Consider the following 21264-nt stretch of genomic DNA (forward strand, 5'->3'; position numbering starts at 1 on the left):
CAAAATCCAAGGTCAGGAAGGAAAAACAGCGGGAAAGTCTCAGCTGAGCCCCTGAGCTCCCCCAGCTGGGGTGTCCCAGGCTCCCATTCCAGCCTCATCCCAGCCCCGCTCCTGCTCCTGTCCTGGGAATGGGGCTGCTCTGAGCACAGAGCCCTTCCCAGCTGCTTTGTTCCTCTGCCTGGGAAGGGCTTTTCCCAAGGGCTCTGCAGGTTCCTGGCTCCAGAGGCAGCCCTGCACTAACCCTGCCCACCTGGGAGCAACTGCAAACTGCTCAGAGTCCTCCCTTCCCCATCCTGCCAGGCTGGGAAACTGGATTGAACTCTTTCCTCTGGTCTGGAATGTCCTTCCCATCCTCTGCCTCCCTTCCCCTGCCCTGGACCTGGAGAGCAGCTCCCAAATTTGGGTTCTCTGCCACCTTGGGGGCACTTTGGACTCCCAGGGGAACAGGGAGCACCTGTGATCCACAAGGGCACCTCTGGAATGAAGGGCTGCAGGAAAATGTGGGTGTCCAGGGTGGACCTGCCCAGGTGTGCAGGAATCCCCCTTTGGAGAGGGACAGGAGGAATTTGGGAAGGGGAAGCTGACCCTGGAAGGGCAGAGTGTCCCCCAGGTGAGCAGCAAACAGCAAAGCTGCTCCCAAATTTGGGTCCTCCAGCACCCCAGGGAACCTGCTCTGGTTTGGATCTCCCAGGGAAGTCCCTGTGGGGGTAAAGGAGCACCAAAAGGAATGAGGGGCTGCAGGGAAATGGGTGCCCAGGTGTGCAGGAATTCCCCTTTGGAGAGGGGCAGGAGTTTGGGAAGGGGAAGCTGAGCAGTGCTGAGTGTGTTCCCCTCATTCCCAGATTTGGTCCCCAAGACCTTGGATCCCACCCCATGTCTGCCTCTCTGGCCCTGTGCCCTTGAATCATGGTTCACCACTTTCTAACTTTGACTAGTTTGAGACCCTTTGTCCATGATTTTGGGTTTTAAGGATTCACCATTCCTCCCGGGGCGGTGCCCTTCCAATCCCTGGGAAGTGATTCCAGCCTCACCTGGAATCACTGCCAGGACCCAGCTGGGTCCCCCCGTCCTGCTGGGAAGGAGCTGCTGCTCCAGTGCCTGTGGTGGGAGGCTGAGAGAAAACCAAGGACAGGAAGGATTCTGAGTGACAGAACTTTATTGTGACAGCCAAACCCCGCGAGCCAGAGCTGTGCTTCCTATCCTACGGGAATGTGGGAATGGGGACCCAGAATCTGGGAATTCGGGGGGGCTGAGTGGCAGTGGCTGGGGCCAGGAAGGAAAACACTGCAGGATTGTGGGTGAGGTTGGGAAGAGGCCACAGCATCCCCCACCTGTGGCCACCTGGCCCTTGCAGGGCTGGCTCTGGGAGCTCTGGAGCATCGGGATTGGGATTGGCCCATGGGGGCAGCGGGGTCAGGTACAAGCTGAGGTCAATAAATACAAAGGCAAGGGAGTTTTCCAGCTTTGGGCTGAAAGAGAGAAGATTTGGATTCGATTTTAGGAAGGAAATTCTTCTCTATGAGGGTAGTGAGGCCCTGAATGGATTTCCCAGAGCAGCCATGGCTGCCCCTGGATCCCTGGAAGATCCCAAGGACAGGCTGGATAGAGCTGGGAGAACCTGGGACAGTGGAAAGTGTCTCTGCCCGTGGCAGGGGTGGGAAGGGATGAGCTTTGAGGTCCCTCCCAACCCCAACCAGGCTGTTCCCAGTGCAGTTAAATAGGAACCAACTTAAACACCCCAACTTTAGGAGCTGGAACTGCTGTGTGGAGCCTGGAGAGAGGGAGGGATTATGGGAGTCAAGAGTTTTGAGGCATTTTAGCTTTGGTGAAGGAATGAGGGGCCCCCCCGAAAGCAGGGGAATGCCCTGAGGTGGCCAAGGGTGCCCCAGGGTGTCACCAGATCTGTCAGTCCTGGTGACAAATCCATCCCTGGGGTTGTTTTCCTCCCTCTGCCCCAGTGTGGAATTTGGATGGTGCTTTCCTTGGAATCCCTGTCAGAGCAAGGAAAGGGTTTGGCAACAGCAGTAAAGGGACCAATGGCAGCTGCTAAAACTGGGGTAGGGACACTTCCCTCGGCTGGGCACATTCCAAGGGGTGACTGCCAATCCCCTGGGAAGGGAGCCCTGGAGAGGAAGGAGAAGGGAATGGGAGAGTCCCTGAAGTGCTGGGGTGGTTCCTGCTGTAACTGGGAGTGGAGCTGTGAACTGGGATGGTGGAAAGCCAGGGGACAGCCTGGACAGGACCCTCATCCTTCATCCCTTGCACGCAGGCTGGAGGTCAGGAGGAGGAGCTTCCCAGGTGCTTGGGATCCGTGTCCATCCCATTCTCCTAGGAGCACTCCCCGGGGGCCCCGGGGCTGAGCTTGGGCCGGGTCCCGGTGTCCGGAGCCCCCGGAGCCCCCGGCACGTCCTGGTCCCTCCTGGGGCCGCCTCCGCTGGGCTCCGTGGGCCCCGAGCCCCGCGCAAAGAGCCGCGAGTTCCGCAGGGTGCTGGCAGAAACTGACACAAGGGGGAGGTTAAAACCCTTCCATCCATTCCCCCGTTCCCTGGGTCAGACGGATCAAAGCACTTACGAGGCCTGGGCCGGGAGTGGACGGCACTGATGATGGTGGGGATGGGCTGCTCCATGCTGGGAAGGGAAGGACACAGAGTGAGGACAGGGCTGGAGCTCTCCCAGAGGGCTGGGAAGGGCTGGGGTTTGGCCTGGGGGGGTTGGGATGGTGGTAGGACCAGGATGGGCTTCAACAGCCCCTGGGCAAAGCACCTGGAGAAGGTCTGGACCCTCAGCCTGGGGAGTCTGAGGAGGACTTGGGAGCAAGAAATGGGATTGAACTGCTGGGAACCACCAGGATTTGCTCCTTTGACCAAACCTTCAGTACCTGACTCAGAACTTGGGATTTGGGCAAGCTGGGCTTTAGGAGGAGTCCCTGTCCATGGAAATGTCCCTGCCCATGGCAGGGGGTGGGACTGTGTTCCAAAGCATTCCATGATTCCTTGATGTCTCCATCCCCCCCAGGTGTCCTGGTGCATCCCTTCCCCAGCTGAGGCAGAGGAATCCTGGCTCACCTGTTCTCCTCCCCTTCCACGAGCTTCCTGTAGGTGAGGATCTCCACGTCCAGGGCCAGTTTGATGTTCATGAGCTCCTGGTACTCGCGGACCAGGTGAGCCATGTGCTCCCTGCTGCGCTGCAGGGCCTCCTCCAGCCCCGCCACCTTGGCCTTGGCGTCCCTCAGGGTCCCCTCCCCCTGCTCGCCAGCCTCGCGGATGTGCTCCTCCAGGTACAGGCACTGGGGTGTGGGAAAGGGAGCTGAGGGGGCTTGGGAGAGGGAATGCCACACCTGTCCTGTTATGCCACCCCAGGACACACCTGTCCTGTTATCCCAGCACACACCTGTCCTGTTATCCCACCCCAGGACACACCTGTCCTGTTATCCCAGCACACACCTGTCCTGTTATCCCACCCCAGCACACACCTGTCCTGTTATCCCACCCCAGCACACACCTGTCCTGTTATCCTACCCCAGCACACATCTGTCTGGTTGTTTCCCCCAGGACACACCTATGCTGTTATCCCACCCCAGGACACACCTGTCCCGTTATCCCATCCCAGAAGACACCGGTCCCATTATCCCACCCAGGACACACCTGTCCTATTATCCCACCCCACACCTGTCCCGTTATCCCATCCCAGGTCACACCTGTCCCATTATCCCATCCCAGGTAACACCTGTCCCATTATCCCAGGTCACACCTGTCCTGTTGCCCCCCCAGGACTCACCTGGCTCTTCTGGGACACGATGCAGGAGCGCAGTTTCTGGATGCGGATGTTCAGATCCGCGATTTCCCGCCGGCTGTCCAGGAGGTGCCCCCCGAAGGAGCCGGGCTGGGAGCTGCTGTCGGTGAGCTGTGGAGAGAGGGACAGGTGCCCTGGCATCACCTGGATTACCTGGGCAAAGGTCTGGGGCTTGTTCCTGTCCTCTCTGGCTGTGGCTCTGGATCTGGTGCCCTGGAATCACCTGGATTACTTGGGGAAAGCTCTGGGGCTTGTTCCCATCCTCTCTGGCTGTGCCAGGCTCAGCTGGCTCCTGGGACCAGTCACATTCCTGCTCTTTGGAGAGCTGGAAGGACATTTCCATCTCCACTGGGAGATGTGCTGGGTTCCTCCAGCGTGGAAAGCCCAGAGTAACAAAACTCTGGATTTACTGTCTGGAGCTGATCACGGATAGTGCCTTGTCCCTCCCTCCATTCCCATTCCCAGTCCATCCCTCCCATCCCAGCTGTCTCCAGGCCAATCCCTCCTGTCCTTTCCCTGCCTCTCCCAGCTCGGAGCAGGGATCTGGTACCTTCCTCCGGGTCAGGGCCTCAGCCTCCTCCCAGCTGCGCAGGGCCAGAGCCTCGTACTGGGCCCTGACGTCCTCCACGATCCTGCCCAGGTCCGGCCGGGAGCAGCTGTCGATCCCCAGCACCACGGAAATGTCCTTGATTTCCGTCAGCAGCTCCTCCAGTTCCTGCAGAGCCACGGGACAACGGGAAAGAGAACACGGAGCTGGACATTCATGGAATGGTTTGGGTGGGAAGGAACAGCAAAGCCCACCCCATCCCAGCCCTGCCATGGCAGGGACACCTCCCACTGCCCCAGGTTGCTCCAGCCCTGTCCAGCCTGGCCTGGGACACTGCAGGGATGGAGCAGCCACAGCTTCCCTGGGAAATCCATTCCAGGGCCTCCTCACCCTCACAGGGAAGAACTTCTTCCCAGGATCTGGTCAAATCCAAGATTCCCAGTAGTCAGAGAGAGCTCCGGGTGGGCTGTGCTTGGCAGAACAGATTCCATGTGGAGAGGGGGACAATTCCCAAGTTTTCACTCTCTGGAGTTGGGAACCTGGTATTATTTGCTCCACAAAATCCAGACTCAGGTTACGTTGGGGTTTGGGATCTTTGGATACAAACTGGCAAAATCTGACAAAACAGTGCCTTTGGACTAGTCCAGGAGCAGGGAGAATCCTGGGATCCTTAAGGCTGGAAAAGACCTGTGGGATCTGGATTCCAACTGTTCCTCAGCAGTGCCAAGGCCACCCCTGGCTGTGTCCCCAGGTGCCACATCCACACATTCCTTGGGCACTTCCAGGGACAGGGACTTCACCCCTGCCCTGGGCAGCTATGCCAGGGCTGGACAACCCTTTCCAGGAAGGAATTTTCCCTAATATCCAACCTAAACCTCTCCTGGCACTTCCTCTTGTCCAGTCAGTTCTCCAGGAGCAGAGCTGGAGCTGATGATCACAGATCAATATCCACTGATATCCATGCTGAATGGGAGAGTCTTGGGAAAACAAAGGCAGTGTGGATCACTCCACAGCCTGGGGAGGCTGGAAAATGCCCTTTCCAAGCTCTGCTGTGGGATCCACCAGGGTTGGGGCTGCTCTTTGTGATGCCAGAGCCTGATTTAGGGCTCCTCAGGGAACCAGGAGCCTTCCCTGTGCACATCCAGGCTGGCAGAGCTGCTCCACTCCTCTGCCCTGGGAATGGCGGTGTGGAGGGAGGCAGGAGCACCCCTGGGACCACCACTAGGATATCTGCTCTGGGCAAAAAAATAGCTGCAAATTCCCCTCCCTGTGACTAGAAGGGCCCCTGGACCCAGGCTTGGATCCAGGCTTGGACCCCGGTTTGGATCCAGGCTTGGACCCAGGCTTGGATCCAGGCTTGGACCCAGGCTTGGACCCAGGCTTGGATTCAGGTTTGGATCCAGGCTTGGACCCAGATTTGGACCCAGATTTGGATTCAGGTTTGGATCCAGGCTTGGACCCAGATTTGGACCCAGGCTTGGACCCAGGCTTGGACCCAGGTTTGGACCCAGATTGGGACCCAGATTTGGATCCAGGCTTGGACCCAGGTTTGGACCCCGGTTTGGATCCAGATTTGGACCCAGGCTTGGATCCAGGTTTGGACCCAGGTTTGGACCCAGGCTTGGATCCAGGTTTGGACCCAGGTTTGGACCCAGGCTTGGATCCAGATTTGGATCCAGGTTTGGACCCAGGCTTGGATCCAGGCTTGGACCCCGGTTTGCTGCTCCCTTATTTCAGGTGCAGCTCCTGCTTTGCACCAGGAATTCCTTCTCCTCCTCCCTCTCCTTTGTTCTCCCCTTTGTGCTCAGGTCCCTTTGGAGCAGGAATTGTGTTCCTTGATCCCTTCCCTTCCCTGGCTGGGCTCACAAAGGGCTCTGTGGCTGAGGGATAGTACAGACACATCCAAAACAGCAGGATGATTGGGAGATTTTATCCCACTGCTGTTTAATCCATGAGTTTCTTAATCTTGGAGCAGGTGAGAAAATTTGTGTTTACTTGGAATATTGGATCATTTGGTGAATAAAACCCCCAAACTAGTAATTTATTAATGAGAATTAATAAATTATTTTCTCTTGATCCTTCCCAAGAAGGAAAGTTTACCTCATTTTCCCTCCCCCTGGGAATGTGCCTGTACCTGATGTCATCGAATCCACAGAGAAGGTGAGACAGGAAAGGTTGGGGGATGAGATTTTTACATTAATTAGGGGCTAAAAATTGCAGCTTTTTGTGGGATCCGTGGGAAATCAGGTGGTGACCCTGGAGCAGGGCCTGATTTCCAAAAAAACTGGGCTAAAATTGCCTTGCATGAGGAATAATCTCATTTTAGAGCAGATCAGCCTCCATGGGCAGTTGTGCTGGGAGGCAGCTCCAGCCTCTCCGTGCCTCAGTTTCCCACATGGAATGTTCATACTCCTCCACCAGGCACTGTAATTGTTTGGATTGCTGGAATTTAGATAAATCATGAGTGTTCCCACTCTGCTGATCCTGCTGGGTGACATTTTCCAGGCCTGAGTCAGTGTTCTGAAGGAGGCCCTTCCCCCTGGCTGCAATCATTCCTGGCTGGGACCCCTGGTTTTCCTGGGAAAGGAGGAGTCTGGACTGTGCTTCAGAGCATCCAGGTTCTCCAGGTGTCCTGGGGTTTGGGTCCTTCCTGGAGTCTGAACATTTGGCTCACCTGGGCCGAGGTCTGGGGCAAACCCCATCCCTGGGGGCAGGAACTGAGCCCCACCAGCCAGTTTGGGATAAGGTTGGAATTCTTGGCTGTTCCAGGGGAACCCCAAGCGCCCACAGAGGCTCTGGGGCAGAAAGAATGTTCTGGTCCCATTCCAATGCTGTTTTTAGGGGAGGGATCAACTCCTCAGGTCCTGCCTGAGCACTGGAATGGCTGTGACACCCTGGCCAAGCTCCCACGTGGGTGGAAATCCAGGATCTGTCCCCAAAATGCCGTTTCCCCCAGCATCCCAGCCCTCTCCAGGTGAGCTCCCACCTGCTCATAGATGGTTTTCTTCAGCTCCAGCAGCTCCTGGAGCCCTTTGAGCTTCACCTCCAGCTCCGTGCGGTGCAAGGTGCTCACATCCAAATCCTGCAGGGATGGAAAGGGATTCATCAGGGGTAGAAAGGGATTCATCAGGGGTAGAAAGGGATTCATCAGTCCAAACCTGGATTTGCAGCCAGTCACTCCCAGTGCTCCCCATTCCAGACATGCTGGACAGGGCTTGGAGCGGGAAGGGAAGGGAAGGGAAGGGAAGGGAAGGGAAGGGAAGGGAAGGGAAGGGAAGGGAAGGGAAGGGAAGGGAAGGGAAGGGAAGGGAAGGGAAGGGAAGGGAAGGGAAGGGAAGGGAAGGGAAGGGAAGGGGTCTCTGCCCATGGGATGAGCTCCCAATCCATTCCCAGATTTATTAACAGGGATGTCTGGAGCTGCTCTCCAGCTGGGGAGGCTCCTTTGAGAACCTTTTCCCTTTGTTTTGTGGGACTTGGTGGTGGAAGGGCCAGGCAGGGCTGGACCATCCCCTCCCAACTTTTGCTCCCCACAAAAGGCTCCACTTGAAAACTTGGGAGCCACCCATGGAAAGTGTCTGGGAAATGCCCTTCCTGGGGAGTGTGCCAAGGAAAACATGGAATTAGCCAGGATGGATATTTGTGGGGAACATTCCCTCTCTCCAACACCCTTATCCTGCCCCCAAATTGGGGGTTTTGATATAAAATCCCAATTCCAGCTGATTACCACTGGCTCCTGTTGGAGGGGGAGCTTTGCTCAGGGTTTGCCCAGGGCGTGGCCCCTCCGCAGGGAACAAAGGAAAACTTTAAATCCTTTATCAATTCCAGCCTTTCCCAACTCTAATGGCACCCAGAGGGAACACAGGGAGGAGGGGGCAGCCAGGGAAGGGTTTGGACCCCTCAGGCCAGGGAAATCCCAGGGTGCAGGGATGGGGACAGTGACCAGGAAATCCTGGGGTGCAGGGATGGGGACAGTGACCAGGAGAGATCCCAGGGTGCAGGGATGGGGACAGTGACCAGGAGAGATCCCAGGGTGCAGGGATGATGATGCTCTGATCCCCAGGTGCTGCCAGGGGATTTTCAGGATTTTCAGGGTGCTCCAGGCTCACCCTCCTGTGGAATTGGACTCATCCCCTCCCTGTCCTCCTCCAGACCTTGTTATCCCAAACCAGCTGAGCCTGGATCACCTCCAGGCCCTCCCCTGGCTGTGCAGGGCTGGGTAGAGCCAATCCAGTGGGAAATTCCCCTTCCCCTCCTGCTGACCTTTTTGAGCTCCATGAAGGTGAATTCCATCCCACTGCAGAGGCGAATTTCATCCTCGTACCTGCAGAACACCCACAGCATGGCATCAACCACAGGGAAACTCAGGGAGGGACACTCAGAGTTGTCTTCAGACCCCCAAAGTATCCAAACTTTCTGCTTTTCCTGCTTGTCCCCCCTCCTTGAGGCATTGAGTGAGAAGAAGCTGCCCTGGAACACCAGGAGCACTTTTGGGATGAAGAATCCCAGAGCAGAGAGGAGGGAGCTTTAATTGGGATTTCATTTGGGGGCTGGGCAGCCTCAGGTTCTTCACAAAGGGATGAGGGACAGGGGTGGGGATTGGGCTCTGCCCAAACTCCTCAATTTCACCCCAAACCTTTTCCATTCTGCTCATGTTTCCTCAGAGTTTCACTTCCAGGGTCGGAGTCTTCCCAAGCCCAAAGGAGAAAACTTTGGCGTGTGGTAAATCTGAGAATTCTGGGCTGGTGTCATAACTCAGCCCAGGTGATTTGTGAAGGCACACAGGCAAAGGAATTCATGGGAAACTGCCCATGGAGTGGAAGGAAACCAAACCAGGATGGGGTGGAGTCCCTGTGTTTAAATCCAGGTGGGTCAGGGTAGGGCCAGGGAGCAAAGCCTCAGTCCAGGGGCAAATGGATATGAGTGGGAACTGGGGAATGCTCCAAGCCTTGTTGGCTCCTGGGACAGGGGTGTGGTGATCCCAAACCCCAGGAAAGGCCCAGGGTCCATTTGGGGCCCAGCAGAGCTGGGTCAGAGCAGAACCATGGGAGGGGGGGGTGTCCCCCCAGCAGCTGGACAGGTGTGGGAGCACTGGGAGTGCTGGATCAGAGCAGGCTGAGCTCTCAGGGAGCTCCTGGCTCCCCTGCTCTTCCCTGATCCCTCATGTGCCCCTCCTCAGCCTAAGGGGCACATGGCATTCCATGGAATCATTAAGGTTGGAAAAGCCCTTGGAGAACATCGAGTCCAGCTGCTCCCCCAGCACTGCCAGGGCCAGCCCTGACCGTGTCCCCAAGCGCCACAGCCACACGGCTTTGGTGGCTCCACCCCTGCCCTGAGCAGCTGTGCCAGTGCCTGGACCCTTTCCAGTGAGGAATTTTTCCCAATATCCAGCTAAACCTCCCCTGGCACAGCCTGAGGCCATTTCCCTTGTCCTGTTGTTCCCTGGGAGCAGACCCCAATCCCCTCTGGCTGTCCCCTCCTGTCAGGAGCTGTGCAGAGCCACAAGGTCCCTCCTGAGCCTCCTCTTCTCCAGGCTGAGCCCCCCCAGGTCCCTCAGGAGCTCCCCAGCTCCAGCCCCAGCTCCATCCCCAGCTCTGGTCACACTCCAGCCCCTCGGGGTCTCTCTTGGTGGAAGAGGCCCCAGAGTGCCCCCCAGTTCCAGCTGTGAACTCAGACTTTCAGTGCTGCTTGGACACGTCACCAAGTGGGCCTAAGGGGAGCTGAGACCTTTGGGAATGAGGTAAAATGGGCAAATGGGGTCTCCCAAGAGACTGAGGACAGGAACATCAGGAATGCAGCCCTGTGCTGCTGTTTGGGGTCTGGTGCATCCAGTCAAAGGTTCTCAGGAGCCCAGAAGGTTTTTGGGAGCCTTCCCTGCTGTGTACAAAGTGTGGGAATGGGGAGCTGTGCCTGGGGAAGGGGAGCAGATGTTGGGAAAGGGGGGAAGCCGTGCTCAGGAGCGGAGCTGGGATTATCCAAAGCAGCTCCCTGGAGCTGCAGGTCCCTCACTGAGGGGACCATGAGGGCTGGGCTGTGTGACAGTCACAGCTTTGGGCACTACTGGGGTTCCTCCTGAGTCCCCCTCGGTGCTGAACTCTCCCTCTCCTTCCCTGCTTTTCCAAGGGTGGGCAGCAGGGGCTTATGGGATTTACCTGTCTGCTCTGTGCTCCTCACCTGGGATGTCAGCCTGGAATGCTGGAATGGCCAAGCTCAGTGCCTGTCTGCAGCCCCCTGTGCTGGCCCAAGCTCAGTGCCTGTCTGTAGCCCCCTGTGCTGGCCCAAGCTCAGTGCCTGTCTGCAGCCCCTGTGTGGGCCAAGCTCAGTGCCTGTCTGCAGCCCCCTGTGCCAGGCCAAGCTCAGTGCCTGTCTGTAGCCCTCGTGTGGGCCAAGCTCAGTGCCTGTCTGCAGCCCCTGTGTGGGCCAAGCTCAGTGCCTGTCTGCAGCCCCTGTGTGGGCCAAGCTCAGTGCCTGTCTGCAGCCCCTGTGTGGGCCAAGCTCAGTGCCTGTCTGCAGCCCCTGTGTGGGCCAAGCTCAGTGCCTGTCTGCAGCCCCTGTGTGGCCCAAGCTCAGTGCCTGTCTGTAGCCCCCTGTGCTGGCCCAAGCTCAGTGCCTGTCTGCAGCCCCTGTGCCAGGCCAAGCTCAGTGCCTGTCTGCAGCCCCCTGTGTGGGCCAAGCTCAGTGCCTGTCTGCAGCCCCTGTGCCAGGCCAAGCTCAGTGCCTGTCTGCAGCCCCTGTGCCAGGCCAAGCTCAGTGCCTGTCTGCAGCCCCTGTGTGGGCCAAGCTCAGTGCCTGTCTGCAGCCCCTGTGTGGGCCAAGCTCAGTGCCTGTCTGCAGCCCCTGTGTGGGCCAAGCTCAGTGCCTGTCTGCAGCCCCTGTGCCAGGCCAAGCTCAGTGCCTGTCTGCAGCCCCTGTGCTGGCCCAAGCTCAGTGCCTGTCTGCAGCCCCTGTGCCAGGCCAAGCTCAGTGCCTGTCTGCAGCCCCTGTGCCAGGCCAAGCTCAGTGCCTGTCTGTAGCCCTCGTGTGGGCCAAGCTCAGTGCCTGTCTGCAGCCCCTGTGTGGGCCAAGCTCAGTGCCTGTCTGCAGCCCCTGTGTGGGCCAAGCTCAGTGCCTGTCTGCAGCCCCTGTGTGGGCCAAGCTCAGTGCCTGTCTGCAGCCCCTGTGCCAGGCCAAGCTCAGTGCCTGTCTGCAGCCCCTGTGCTGGCCCAAGCTCAGTGCCTGTCTGCAGCCCCTGTGCCAGGCCAAGCTCAGTGCCTGTCTGCAGCCCCTGTGCCAGGCCAAGCTCAGTGCCTGTCTGCAGCCCCTGTGCTGGCCCAAGCTCAGTGCCTGTCTGTAGCCCCCTGTGCTGGCCCAAGCTCAGTGCCTGTCTGCAGCCCCTGTGTGGGCCAAGCTCAGTGCCTGTCTGCAGCCCCTGTGTGGGCCAAGCTCAGTGCCTGTCTGCAGCCCCTGTGCCAGGCCAAGCTCAGTGCCTGTCTGCAGCCCCTGTGCCAGGCCAAGCTCAGTGCCTGTCTGCAGCCCCTGTGTGGGCCAAGCTCAGTGCCTGTCTGCAGCCCCTGTGCCAGGCCAAGCTCAGCTCAGTGCCTGTCTGCAGCCCCCTGTGCCAGGCCAAGCTCAGTGCCTGTCTGCAGCCCCCCTTCCTGCTTCTCCCTCTTAGCTCAGGCCCAGTCTCTCCCAGTCTCTCCCAGGCTGTCCCAGTGTGCCCCACTCTGTCCCAGTCTGTCCCCACCCCGGGCTCTGTCACAACCCTGCTCCTGGCAGCGCAGAGCTGCCCCAGAGCTGCCCCAGAGCTGCCCCAGCCGGCCCAACGCGCTCCTGCCACGCTCCAGGCCCGTGACTCACCCCGGGCTGGGGCTGGAGCATTCCACAGGCACATCCCAGCCTTTATCTGCGGGATATGATCCCGGGGCACTGCAGGAGGGCAAACCCAGCCCTTCCTGCACTTGGCACACTTGAGACAGCGTCTGCTCGCCCCAGGCTCCTTCCATGGAGCAAAATCCAGGGAGGCAGCTCTCAGGCAGGCTGTGTTCCTGTGCTCCCTCCTGGATGTGCCTGTGCTCCTTCCTGGATGTGCCTGTCCCCTCTCCATCCATCCATCCATCCGTCCGTCCCTCATCCATCCATCCACCCATTATCCATCCCTCCATCCCTGTGTCTGTCCACCCATCCATCATCCACCCACCCATCAATCCAATCCATCATCCATCCATCCATCCATCCATCCCTCATCCATCCATCCACCCATTCATCATCCACCCATCCATCATCCATCCATCCCTGTGTCCGTCCATCCATCCATCCATCCATCCATCCATCCATCCATCCATCCATCCATCCATCCATCCATCCATCCATCCATCCCTCTGGAATTGCTGCTCCATGGCAGAGTCCTTTGAGGAGAAGGTGGGAGTGTCCCAGTGGGTCCCATCCAGGTGGGTTTGGGAAGCAGTCCCTGACTCAGGATGAATTCAGGGCCTCATGGGGGGACTCCCCCAGGCACATTTCCCATCCTGGAGGATTTGGGGTGTTCCATCCAGAATGCCACAGCCTGGCTGAGGGCACCACTCCAGCGGGAAATCCAACTGGTTCTTTGTGGGAATTCTTAAAATTAGAGGGTTTTAGGAAAGTTGCAATAATTCTTCATTTTTCCTTCCCCAGAATTCCCTGGGGAAAAGAAACCTCCTGGATTTGCCTGGTTTGCCTGGAGATTTTCTCCAGAAATGCTCCTGGGCTGGGCCAGGGCTGGATGGGGCCTGGGAATTCTCTCCCTGTGAATGAGTTTTGAAGGGCAAAGCACCCCAATTGTGTCCTATCCCCTTGTCCAAGTCACTGGGAAAGTCACAAGAAATGCAACGGGGAGAACCTTTGGGCAGCACCTTCATCCCTAAGAAATCAGGTTGGAAAACCCTGGAGTGTTGGGAGCTGGGAATTCTGCAGCAATTCCTGAGTGCAGATCTGAGCACAGACTGGGGCTGCCCCATCCCTGAAGTGTCCAAGGCCTGGGGACACCCTGGGAGAGTGGAAGGTCAATGCCAGGGTCCCTTCCTACCCATCTCAGTCTGGGATTCTGCTTCCTCAGGGAAGGGCCAGGTGCTCCCTGCAGGGATGGCAGCTCCTGACCTTTGCATTATCCAAACAAACAGCAGGCAAGCACCTCCCATGAGGAATTTAGGACTTTTTAGGCAATTTAGGATGTCATTCGAAGGACTCCTGGGAGGATGATTTCAGTGTAAGGTGAAGAATCAAACTCCTGGTTCTTATTCCTGTGAAATTCCTCCCAACACTTCCTGTCCTTGGCACCGCTGAGGCTCCTGGAATCCTGGGCTTTGAGCACCTCACAAGAAAGACCCTGAGGGGCTGGAGAGAGTCCAGGGATGGGAATGGAGCTGGGGAAGACTGGAGCACCAGGGAAGGGTCTGGAGAACTCCTGAGGGACCTAGGGAGGCTCAGCCTGGGGAAAAGGAGGCCCAGGGGGAACCTTCTGGCTCTGCACAACCCCTGAAGGGAAGGGACAGCCAGGTGGAATTCAGAATCCCCTCCCAGGGAACAAGGGAAAAATAGCCTCAAATTCCATCAGAGGAGGTTTAAGTTGGATATTTGGAAAAATTTCCATGGAAAGGGTTGTCCAGCCCTGGCACAGGCTGCCCAGGGAGTCCCCACCCCTGGAAGTGTCCAAAGCCCTGTGGATGTGACACCTGGGGACGTGGGGTCAGAAGTGACCACAGTGGTAGGGGGTTGATGGATGGACCTGATGATCTCCAAGGGCTTTTCCAAGCTGAGTGATTCCATGATTCCGACCTGCTCTGAGCTGATTAAGGCATTTCACTGCTGGGTCTCTGTTAGAAGGAGCTGCCAGCCCTTCCCTAATTTGCAGCCACCTGGAGCAGGGCTTAAGGAGCTGGAGAATCCTTGGACTGAACTCCTTGGAGAGTTTGTGCCTCATCTCAGGAGTGGGTTTGGATCCCAGCAGGGATTTCTGCTCCCCCAGTCCCTTGGCACCACTTTGGGTTGGACAGTCTCTGCACAGCCCAAATCCCCATGGGAGCCTCCAGAGCTCCAGGAAGGTGCTGGGTGCCAGTGGGAGGGAAAGGAGCTCATTTGGGATTCTCCTGTGGGATGCAAATGAGCCCCATAATGAGGGAGGTATTGTCTGCTCCCCTGTGACCGGGCATGGCCCAGCTGCTCTCTCTTATCTGCTCATCTCAGAGCTCTCCAGAGATAAGAGGAGCTCCCCAGAGATAAGAGGCACCTGCACCTCCCCGACCTTTGGCTGCCTCCCTATTCCAGGTCAGGACCATTTGGGGCACAATTTTGACCTTTTGGCCAGAGCAGAGTTTGGCAGAAATGCTTCAGGTGAAGGGGGAAAGGAAGAGATCCCACAGTCATGGAATAGAATATTCCTTCTTTACGAAGGAATTCCTCCCTATGAGGGTGGGGAGGGCCTGGAATGGATTTCCCTGTGGCTGCCCCATCCCTGGAAGTGTCCAAGGCCAGGCTGGATGGGGCTTGGAGCAACCTGGCATAGTGAGAGGTGTCCCTGCCCATGGCAGGGGTGGGATGGGTGTGTGTGAGCCTGAAGAGGAAAAAGCTCCAGGAAGAACTTTGAGCCCCTTCCAGTGTCTCAAGGGACACCAGGGGAGCTGGAGAGGAACTTGGGACAAGGGATGGAGGCAGAGGACAAGGGGAAATGGCTTCCAAGAGGGCAGGGATAGGTGGGATATTGGGAAGGAATTCCTTCCTGTGAGAGTGGGGAGGGCCTGGAATGATTTCCCTGTGGCTGCCCCTGGATCCCTGGAAGTGCCCAAGGCTGGACAGGGCTTTGAGTGGAAGGTGTCCCTGCCCATGGCAAGGGTGGCACTGGATGATTCTAAAGGTCCCTCCTAGCCCATTGTGTGAGGATTAATATCCTGAGTTGGAAGACACAGGGATCATCAAATCCAACTCCTGGCCCTGCCCAGAACACCCCAAAATTCCCAATATGTAGTTGTTTCCCACCATGAGACCGTTGTTTTTTGTACAGAGCAGCCTGGTCCAGAAATCACCTTGGGGACAACGTTCTGGCTTGTGCTAATTTTGTGGAGAATAAACATTCCCTGTTTTCATGGCTGTCCCTCTAACAATGCCATTCCCTGAGTTATTCTCTGGCAGAGGCTCCTCTCAGACCCTGCTCTCCTTGGAATTTCATTGTTCCAGCTTTCCTTTCACCTCTCATTAACCAGTTGTGATCCTAAATTCCCAAATCCATCCTTCTGTGCACACCAAACTAGGAATATGTTCCAGGCTGGCTGAGTTAACTCAACCCCACAGGGCTGTTCCCTGTGCTCACTGAATCCCCCTGGGCATGGACAGACAGAGGGACAGGGACACCTACTTGCTCCGGAAGGCGTCCATGGTGCTCAGCACCTTCGCCAGCTCCGACTCCAGGTTCTCCTGCTCGTAGTTGAGCGCCTTCATCTCCTGGTTCATTTTGCTCACATACTGCTCATAGATGGCCTTGATGTCCGAGTCAGAGTGGGAATTGTCCTGGTCCTTCAGGAAGTTCCACCTGGTCGTCAGGATCTTGTTCTGCTGCTCCAAGCTCTGGACCTACGGGAGAGGTTTCAGAGGTGTCAGTGACACTGAGGGCCACAGTCAAAGCATGGCAGGGCAGGAGATGTTGGAGACCTTCAGAACCAGCAGATTTCCAGGGAAGAATGAGAAATCCCTTCAAACTAGTCCTGAGGATGGAGGGTTATGGAACCATGGAATGGTTTGGGTTGGAAGGGACCTTAAAGATCACCCAGGTCCATCCCCTGGCATAGGCAGGGACACCTTCCTCTTTTAGGGGTTTTACATGTTAACCACTAATTAATTTCTCAATAGAACACAGTGACATCAAAATAAACACAGTGGCATTGGAATAAACATAATGACATCAAAATAAATATGGTGACATCAAAATAAACAGTGATGTGACAGTAGTCACAGGGGTCTTAGGATGAGGGAAGAGACGTAGATCTGGCTCCATGTTTCAGAAGGCTTGATTTATTATTTTATGATATGTATATTACATTAAAACTACACTAAAAGAATAGAAGGAAAAGTTCTCATCAGAAAGCTGGGCTAAGGTCTGTGGCTTGGGCAGAGAGAGAGCCAGCTCTGCCGTGACTGGCCATTAATTCCAAACATCCACATGAGACCAATCCCAGATGCACCTGTTGCATTCCACAGCAGCAGATAACCATTGGTTACATTTTGTTTCTGAGGCCTCTCAGCTTCTCAGAAGGAAAAAATCCTACGAAAGGATTTTTAATGAAAAGATGTCTGCAACACAGTGACATCAAAATAAACCCATTCACATTGGGCTAAACACGGTGACATCAGGGTAAAGGAGTCACTGACAATAGGAATGGCCAGTTCTGTCCCTTTTGTGTGTGACAATGGGCTACTGGAAACACCTCCAGCATCACCAGATCCAGGTGTTGAGTCCAACTTGGTGAAGCCAAGGCTGCAGATCCACCCCAGGTCACGCAGGGACGTCCAGGGTCAGGGAAGGGCAGATTTCCTACCCCAGAGAGCACAAAGAGAGGGAACCCTCTGGACTGCCAGGGATTACAGCATGGAGGTTCAGGGAAATGAATCAGGTTTATTGCAGAGCAGCTCAGACAAAGCTCTGGAGAACATCCCAGGTAATTACAGACTCCAGGTGAGCTCCTTGTGCTGGCTGAGAGGACAACGCTGCCCTTCCACCGCCCGCCTTTGAGGAACCTGCTCCTCTTTCCCAATATTCCCAATCTCACCAGTAACACTCCAAGTTTAACAGTTCTCATCTTCAAAGCTCTTGGCCAACTCCAATTAATTGACTAATTGCTACCTCTGGGAGCAGCCCCAGTCACGTTTTGGCTGGAGATGCCGGAGCTGCCTCCAAGTTTCCCGTGTTGCATTCCGGGATGACTCAGGGCCGATGCCGTGCCCAGAGCACTGGGGGCACTGGGGGCAGGAGCCATCAGACCTCCAGCCTTGGCCTGGGGTCCAAAGAAGAGGCAGAATTCCAGCTGCTGACCCAGATGTGGCACCATCTTTCTCCAAATCCTTCTTGTCTGAACAGAGAGAGCAGCCAAGCAAAGCAGAACCATTCCAGTGCTTGGGAGCTTCCAGCAGAAGGGATGGGAGAGTTGGGATGTTCTGGGTCTCACTCTTAGAGACTTCATCCTTCCCTGCTGGGATGAGAATGGATTGTGTTGGTTGTTGTTCCAGGTCCATCTTTGACCTTTAATTAATTCCTGACCTCCTTCCTAATCCTCAGCTGCTCCATTTATCCCTCACATTCCTGTTAGCAAACCATTCCTGCGCTCAACTGGTTCCATCTTGGCTTCCAACATCTGCTTGGAACTGGATGATCCTAAAGGTTCCTCCTGACCCAAACCATTCCATGAACCTGTGACTCCTGCAATGTCCCCCTCAGTGGAAATCCCCCCTTGCTGAGCCTTTGCAGAAGCTTTGAAGAAGGATCACCTAGATTTCACCTCATTCCCTGGAATTTCATGCCTGAACACACAAGTGGCCAAAGCCTGGTCCTCACAGACCCTCCCCTCAAGCAGAGGCTCCAGGGCTTGGGTTTTCCCTGTCTTCTTTTCCATCTGTCTGGAAAATAAGAACCAGCAGATCTGTAACAGCTGGAAAAGCTCCAGCACCAAACTCCTATGGCTATATGGTCAATTATCCCTGGAATCACCTGCTGGGGATTGAGAACATCTGAATCCCTGATTATAAAGCCAGGTTCTCTTTGACAAGGAAGCGCCATTCCCTTCCTCTGGAATGAGGGCCTGGGGCAGGTGCCTGAAGCTGCCACTTGATGCAGCTCTTAAAGCCTTGATGCAGCTCTTGAAGCCTTCAAAGGAGCTCAGGAGCTGCAGTCGGAGACCTGGGCCCAAGGGGTGTTTGTGTCCCTGAACCCCTGGCCCAGGGGGTGTCCCTCTCCCAGGATCCACACGGATCAGGAGGTCACTGGGTTGGGTTTGTGGGGAAACCTGGAACTCTCAGCTCTTCCCTCCCTGGTGCCAGGGAACAGGCCTGGCTCAGGCACATGGGGTTTTGTGCCTTTCCCTTCCTCCCATCCCTGCTCTGAGGGCCCAGCAAACCCCAGCCTCTCCACCTGGACAGTCCAAATTCCAGCCTCTACTGTCTGGGTGTTTCCCACACCAGGTGCTCTCCAAATTCCCAATGCCACAGCCTTGGAAAGGCTCACAGGAGGAGGCTGTGCCCATCCACAGAGCCAGGCTGGGCCCTGTTGACCCTGCCAGGTGTGACTGGCCACAACTGTCCCCCCTGAGAGATCCACTGCAGATGTTCCCTCGGCCTTCTCCTTCCCACTGTGAATTCAGGTCCTCGCAGAGCTGAAATGAATCAATCCCGGGCTGCTGGAGGCTGGCAGGGAGAGCTGCATGAAGCAATCCCAGAGATTACATCTGTTTACGGAGCAGGGCTCTGCAGGAACCTGCCTGCTCTGGGAGTTGTTTTCCTTGGAGAAACTTCTGCTTCTGCCGGCTCTGCAGAGATGAAAGCAGCTCTTTCTTGGCCTCTCTCCTCAGGAGCTCTGAGGCAGTGGCTGGGGGGTCCCCCAGCCCCCCGCACTGCCCAGGTGGAGGTGGGGATGAGTTCCTGGGGATGAGTTTCCAGGGATGAATTTCCAGCTCTCTTCAGCAGCCAGAATTGGAGCTGCCGCCATACTCGGTGTCACTGCTGGTGGCTGTTTGGCCACTCTGGGAGCCAAGGCCTCCTGTCTGTGGTGTCTTCTGACTATGGTCTCTCCTGCCCACGGTGCCCCCAGGACTCTGCCGGGGCTGCTCTGGGGGTCCCCAGGAGCTGCCCGGGGTGACAGCACAGCCCCCAGCCGTGCCTTCCCCAGGGATGCTCCCTAACCCTCGTCAGACAGAGAGCTCGGAAGGAATAACTAATCGGATTAACAACTAATTAGCCGGATGTGCCAGCCTCCCCGGGGTGGCTGCAGACCCCGGCAGGTCCCCGAACCCCTCCCTGCCCCAGTCCCTACCTTCTCGATGAGGGTCACGAACTGGTTGTTGAGCACTTTGATGTCCTCCTTCTCCTGCTGCCGCACCGCCTGGAACTCGGTGTCGATGTCCAGGCGCACGGGGGGCGGCAGCCGCCCCTCGCCGGGGAAGGGCGAGCAGCGCCGGCTGCCCGGGGAGCCGCTGCCCAGGGAGCCGTGCCCGTCGCTGCCCAGCGAGCCGTGCCCGTCGCTGGTGCCGCCGTCGGGGCTGCGGCGCTCCGGGCTCGGGCTCCCGGCGGCTCTGCCGCGGCTCATCCTCGCCGCCGCCTCCCCGGAGCACAGCGAGCCGCTGGAGAAGGCAGAGCTGGGGTTGGTCATGGCCGGGCTGGCTCCGGGGGAGGGAGAGGCGGGGAAGGGCTGAAGGTTTGCGGCGGCTGCTGCCTCCGAGAGAGGAGCGGCGGGGCCGGCGCGGTTCCGTCTGCTGCGCTTGTGGCTGCTAATGAATTCCAAGCACCTGTTCTGCGATGTTCATTAAACGGAGGAGGGTGGAACCCTTGATGGAAATCCAGATCAACCTGTTGGCTTTTTTTCTTTCTTTTTTTCTATGTTGGTTTTTTTTTTTTTTCTTCCTATTCCCTCCTCTGTCTGCTCCCTCCTTTCTTCAGGAGCTTGTTTGTGTGAGGAGGACTCAGGCCCTGACAGCAAAAACAAACCCTCCCAGGTAATTCCAGCCCCCAGCAGCTGCCTCCCTCATCCTTAAAAGGTGAGGAAAGGAATTGGAGGTGCCAGGCTTGGGAAGGACTGCTCCAGGCACAGCTCTGCACAGAGACTTGGCACATGGAGCCGGCATCAGCCCCTGGCTGCTTTCCAGCCCAAATTTTCAGAAAGGAGCAGTGATACTTTTTTTTTTCTTTTTTTTTTTTTTTTCTTTTTTCTTTTTTATAAATACAGGAGGGATTAAAACCATAAAGAGTCTGAATTGGCTAAAGAAAGACAGAAAGACTTGGGAAATGCATCCCAAGCTTGGTGTGGCTGGAGCTGCTCCTGCTCCACACGGGCACAGCAGGGAATGGTCTGGTGCTTGGGTGTTTTAGAGAGGATAGATCTGGTTTTAGGGATGTCAGGTCTAGTTTATGGATAATAGGTCTGGGTTCAGGGATGTTAGGCCTAGTTTATGGAAAACAGTTTTAGGGTTTCGGGATGGTTTTTTTGGTTTTTTTGGTTTTAGGGATGTTAGGTCTAGTTTATGGATAATAGGTCTGGTTTTAGGGATGTTAGGCCTAGTTTATGGAAAACAGGTCTGGTTTTAGGGATGTCAGGTCTAGTTTATGGATAATAGGTCTGGTTTTAGGGATGTCAGGTCTAGTTTATGGGTTATAGGTCTGGGTTCGGGGATGATAAATCTGTTTTTAGAAATGGTAGGTGTGGCTTTAGGGAAGATAGGTCTGGTTTAGGGAGGATAGGCCTGGTTTTGAGACCCCTGGGAGTGGGCCAAGAGTGCTGAGGTTATTCATTCATCTGCTCGGGCAGCACCAGAGACCCCCAAAACCTCTGGACCTGAGGTGGATCTCAGGTGCCCAAGTCCATCTTTGACTGCCCCATTCCCATTCTCCAAAAGCCCTATAAAAGCTGGAGATACAAAACCCCTCTGAATTTCAATGAGCTCTGGTATCCCACCTTTAAATCCCTGTTTGGTACAAACCCTGGACGTGGTTTCCTGCTTTGGCTCCATTTCTCCTGCAAAGCCTGGGAAAGAAGAGCTCCCATCTGTGCCTTGCTTTGTGGCATCCTTGGGAAGGGGGGTGGTCTTCTCTGGCCATCCCAATTTCCATTTTGTGGGGAAGCTGCTGCTTTGCTGCTCTGGGTCTGCTCCACGCTGGAGTTTCCCTTCCAAGGGAGGTGAGGGAAGGAGAGGTTGGATCTGTGCTCTGACAAGAACCATCTG

At 56.3% G+C, this 21264-nt stretch overlaps 1 protein-coding gene across 1 annotated transcript; it reads right to left on the reverse strand.

Moving 5' to 3' along the window:
* Positions 1–1138: 1138 nt before the first annotated feature.
* On the reverse strand, positions 1139–19911 carry KRT80 (keratin 80). Its single transcript, XM_066567873.1, has 9 exons — positions 19362–19911; positions 15702–15916; positions 8600–8660; positions 7326–7421; positions 4343–4507; positions 3778–3903; positions 3066–3286; positions 2573–2628; positions 1139–2498 (listed from the first exon to the last, which is right to left on the reverse strand). Exons 1-9 carry the CDS (start codon positions 19695–19697, stop codon positions 2329–2331), a joined length of 1446 nt encoding a protein of 481 aa, XP_066423970.1. The 5' UTR covers positions 19698–19911; the 3' UTR covers positions 1139–2328.
* Between the last annotated feature and the right edge of the window lie 1353 nt (positions 19912–21264).

Source organism: Molothrus aeneus, chromosome 30 (assembly GCF_037042795.1).
Source record: "Molothrus aeneus isolate 106 chromosome 30, BPBGC_Maene_1.0, whole genome shotgun sequence".
Classification (NCBI taxonomy): domain Eukaryota; kingdom Metazoa; phylum Chordata; class Aves; order Passeriformes; family Icteridae; genus Molothrus; species Molothrus aeneus.

Bases quoted from the DNA above. Each gene is read 5' to 3' on its own strand.
- KRT80 (XM_066567873.1), bottom strand. From the start codon at position 19,697: ATGACCAACCCCAGCTCTGCCTTCTCCAGCGGCTCGCTGTGCTCCGGG. The intron at 3,287-3,777 runs GTGAGTCCTGGG...CCCACACCCCAG, and splicing joins TCGTGTCCCAGAAGAGCCAG to TGCCTGTACCTGGAGGAGCA. The intron at 2,499-2,572 runs GTAAGTGCTTTG...CCCTTGTGTCAG, and splicing joins CCACTCCCGGCCCAGGCCTC to TTTCTGCCAGCACCCTGCGG.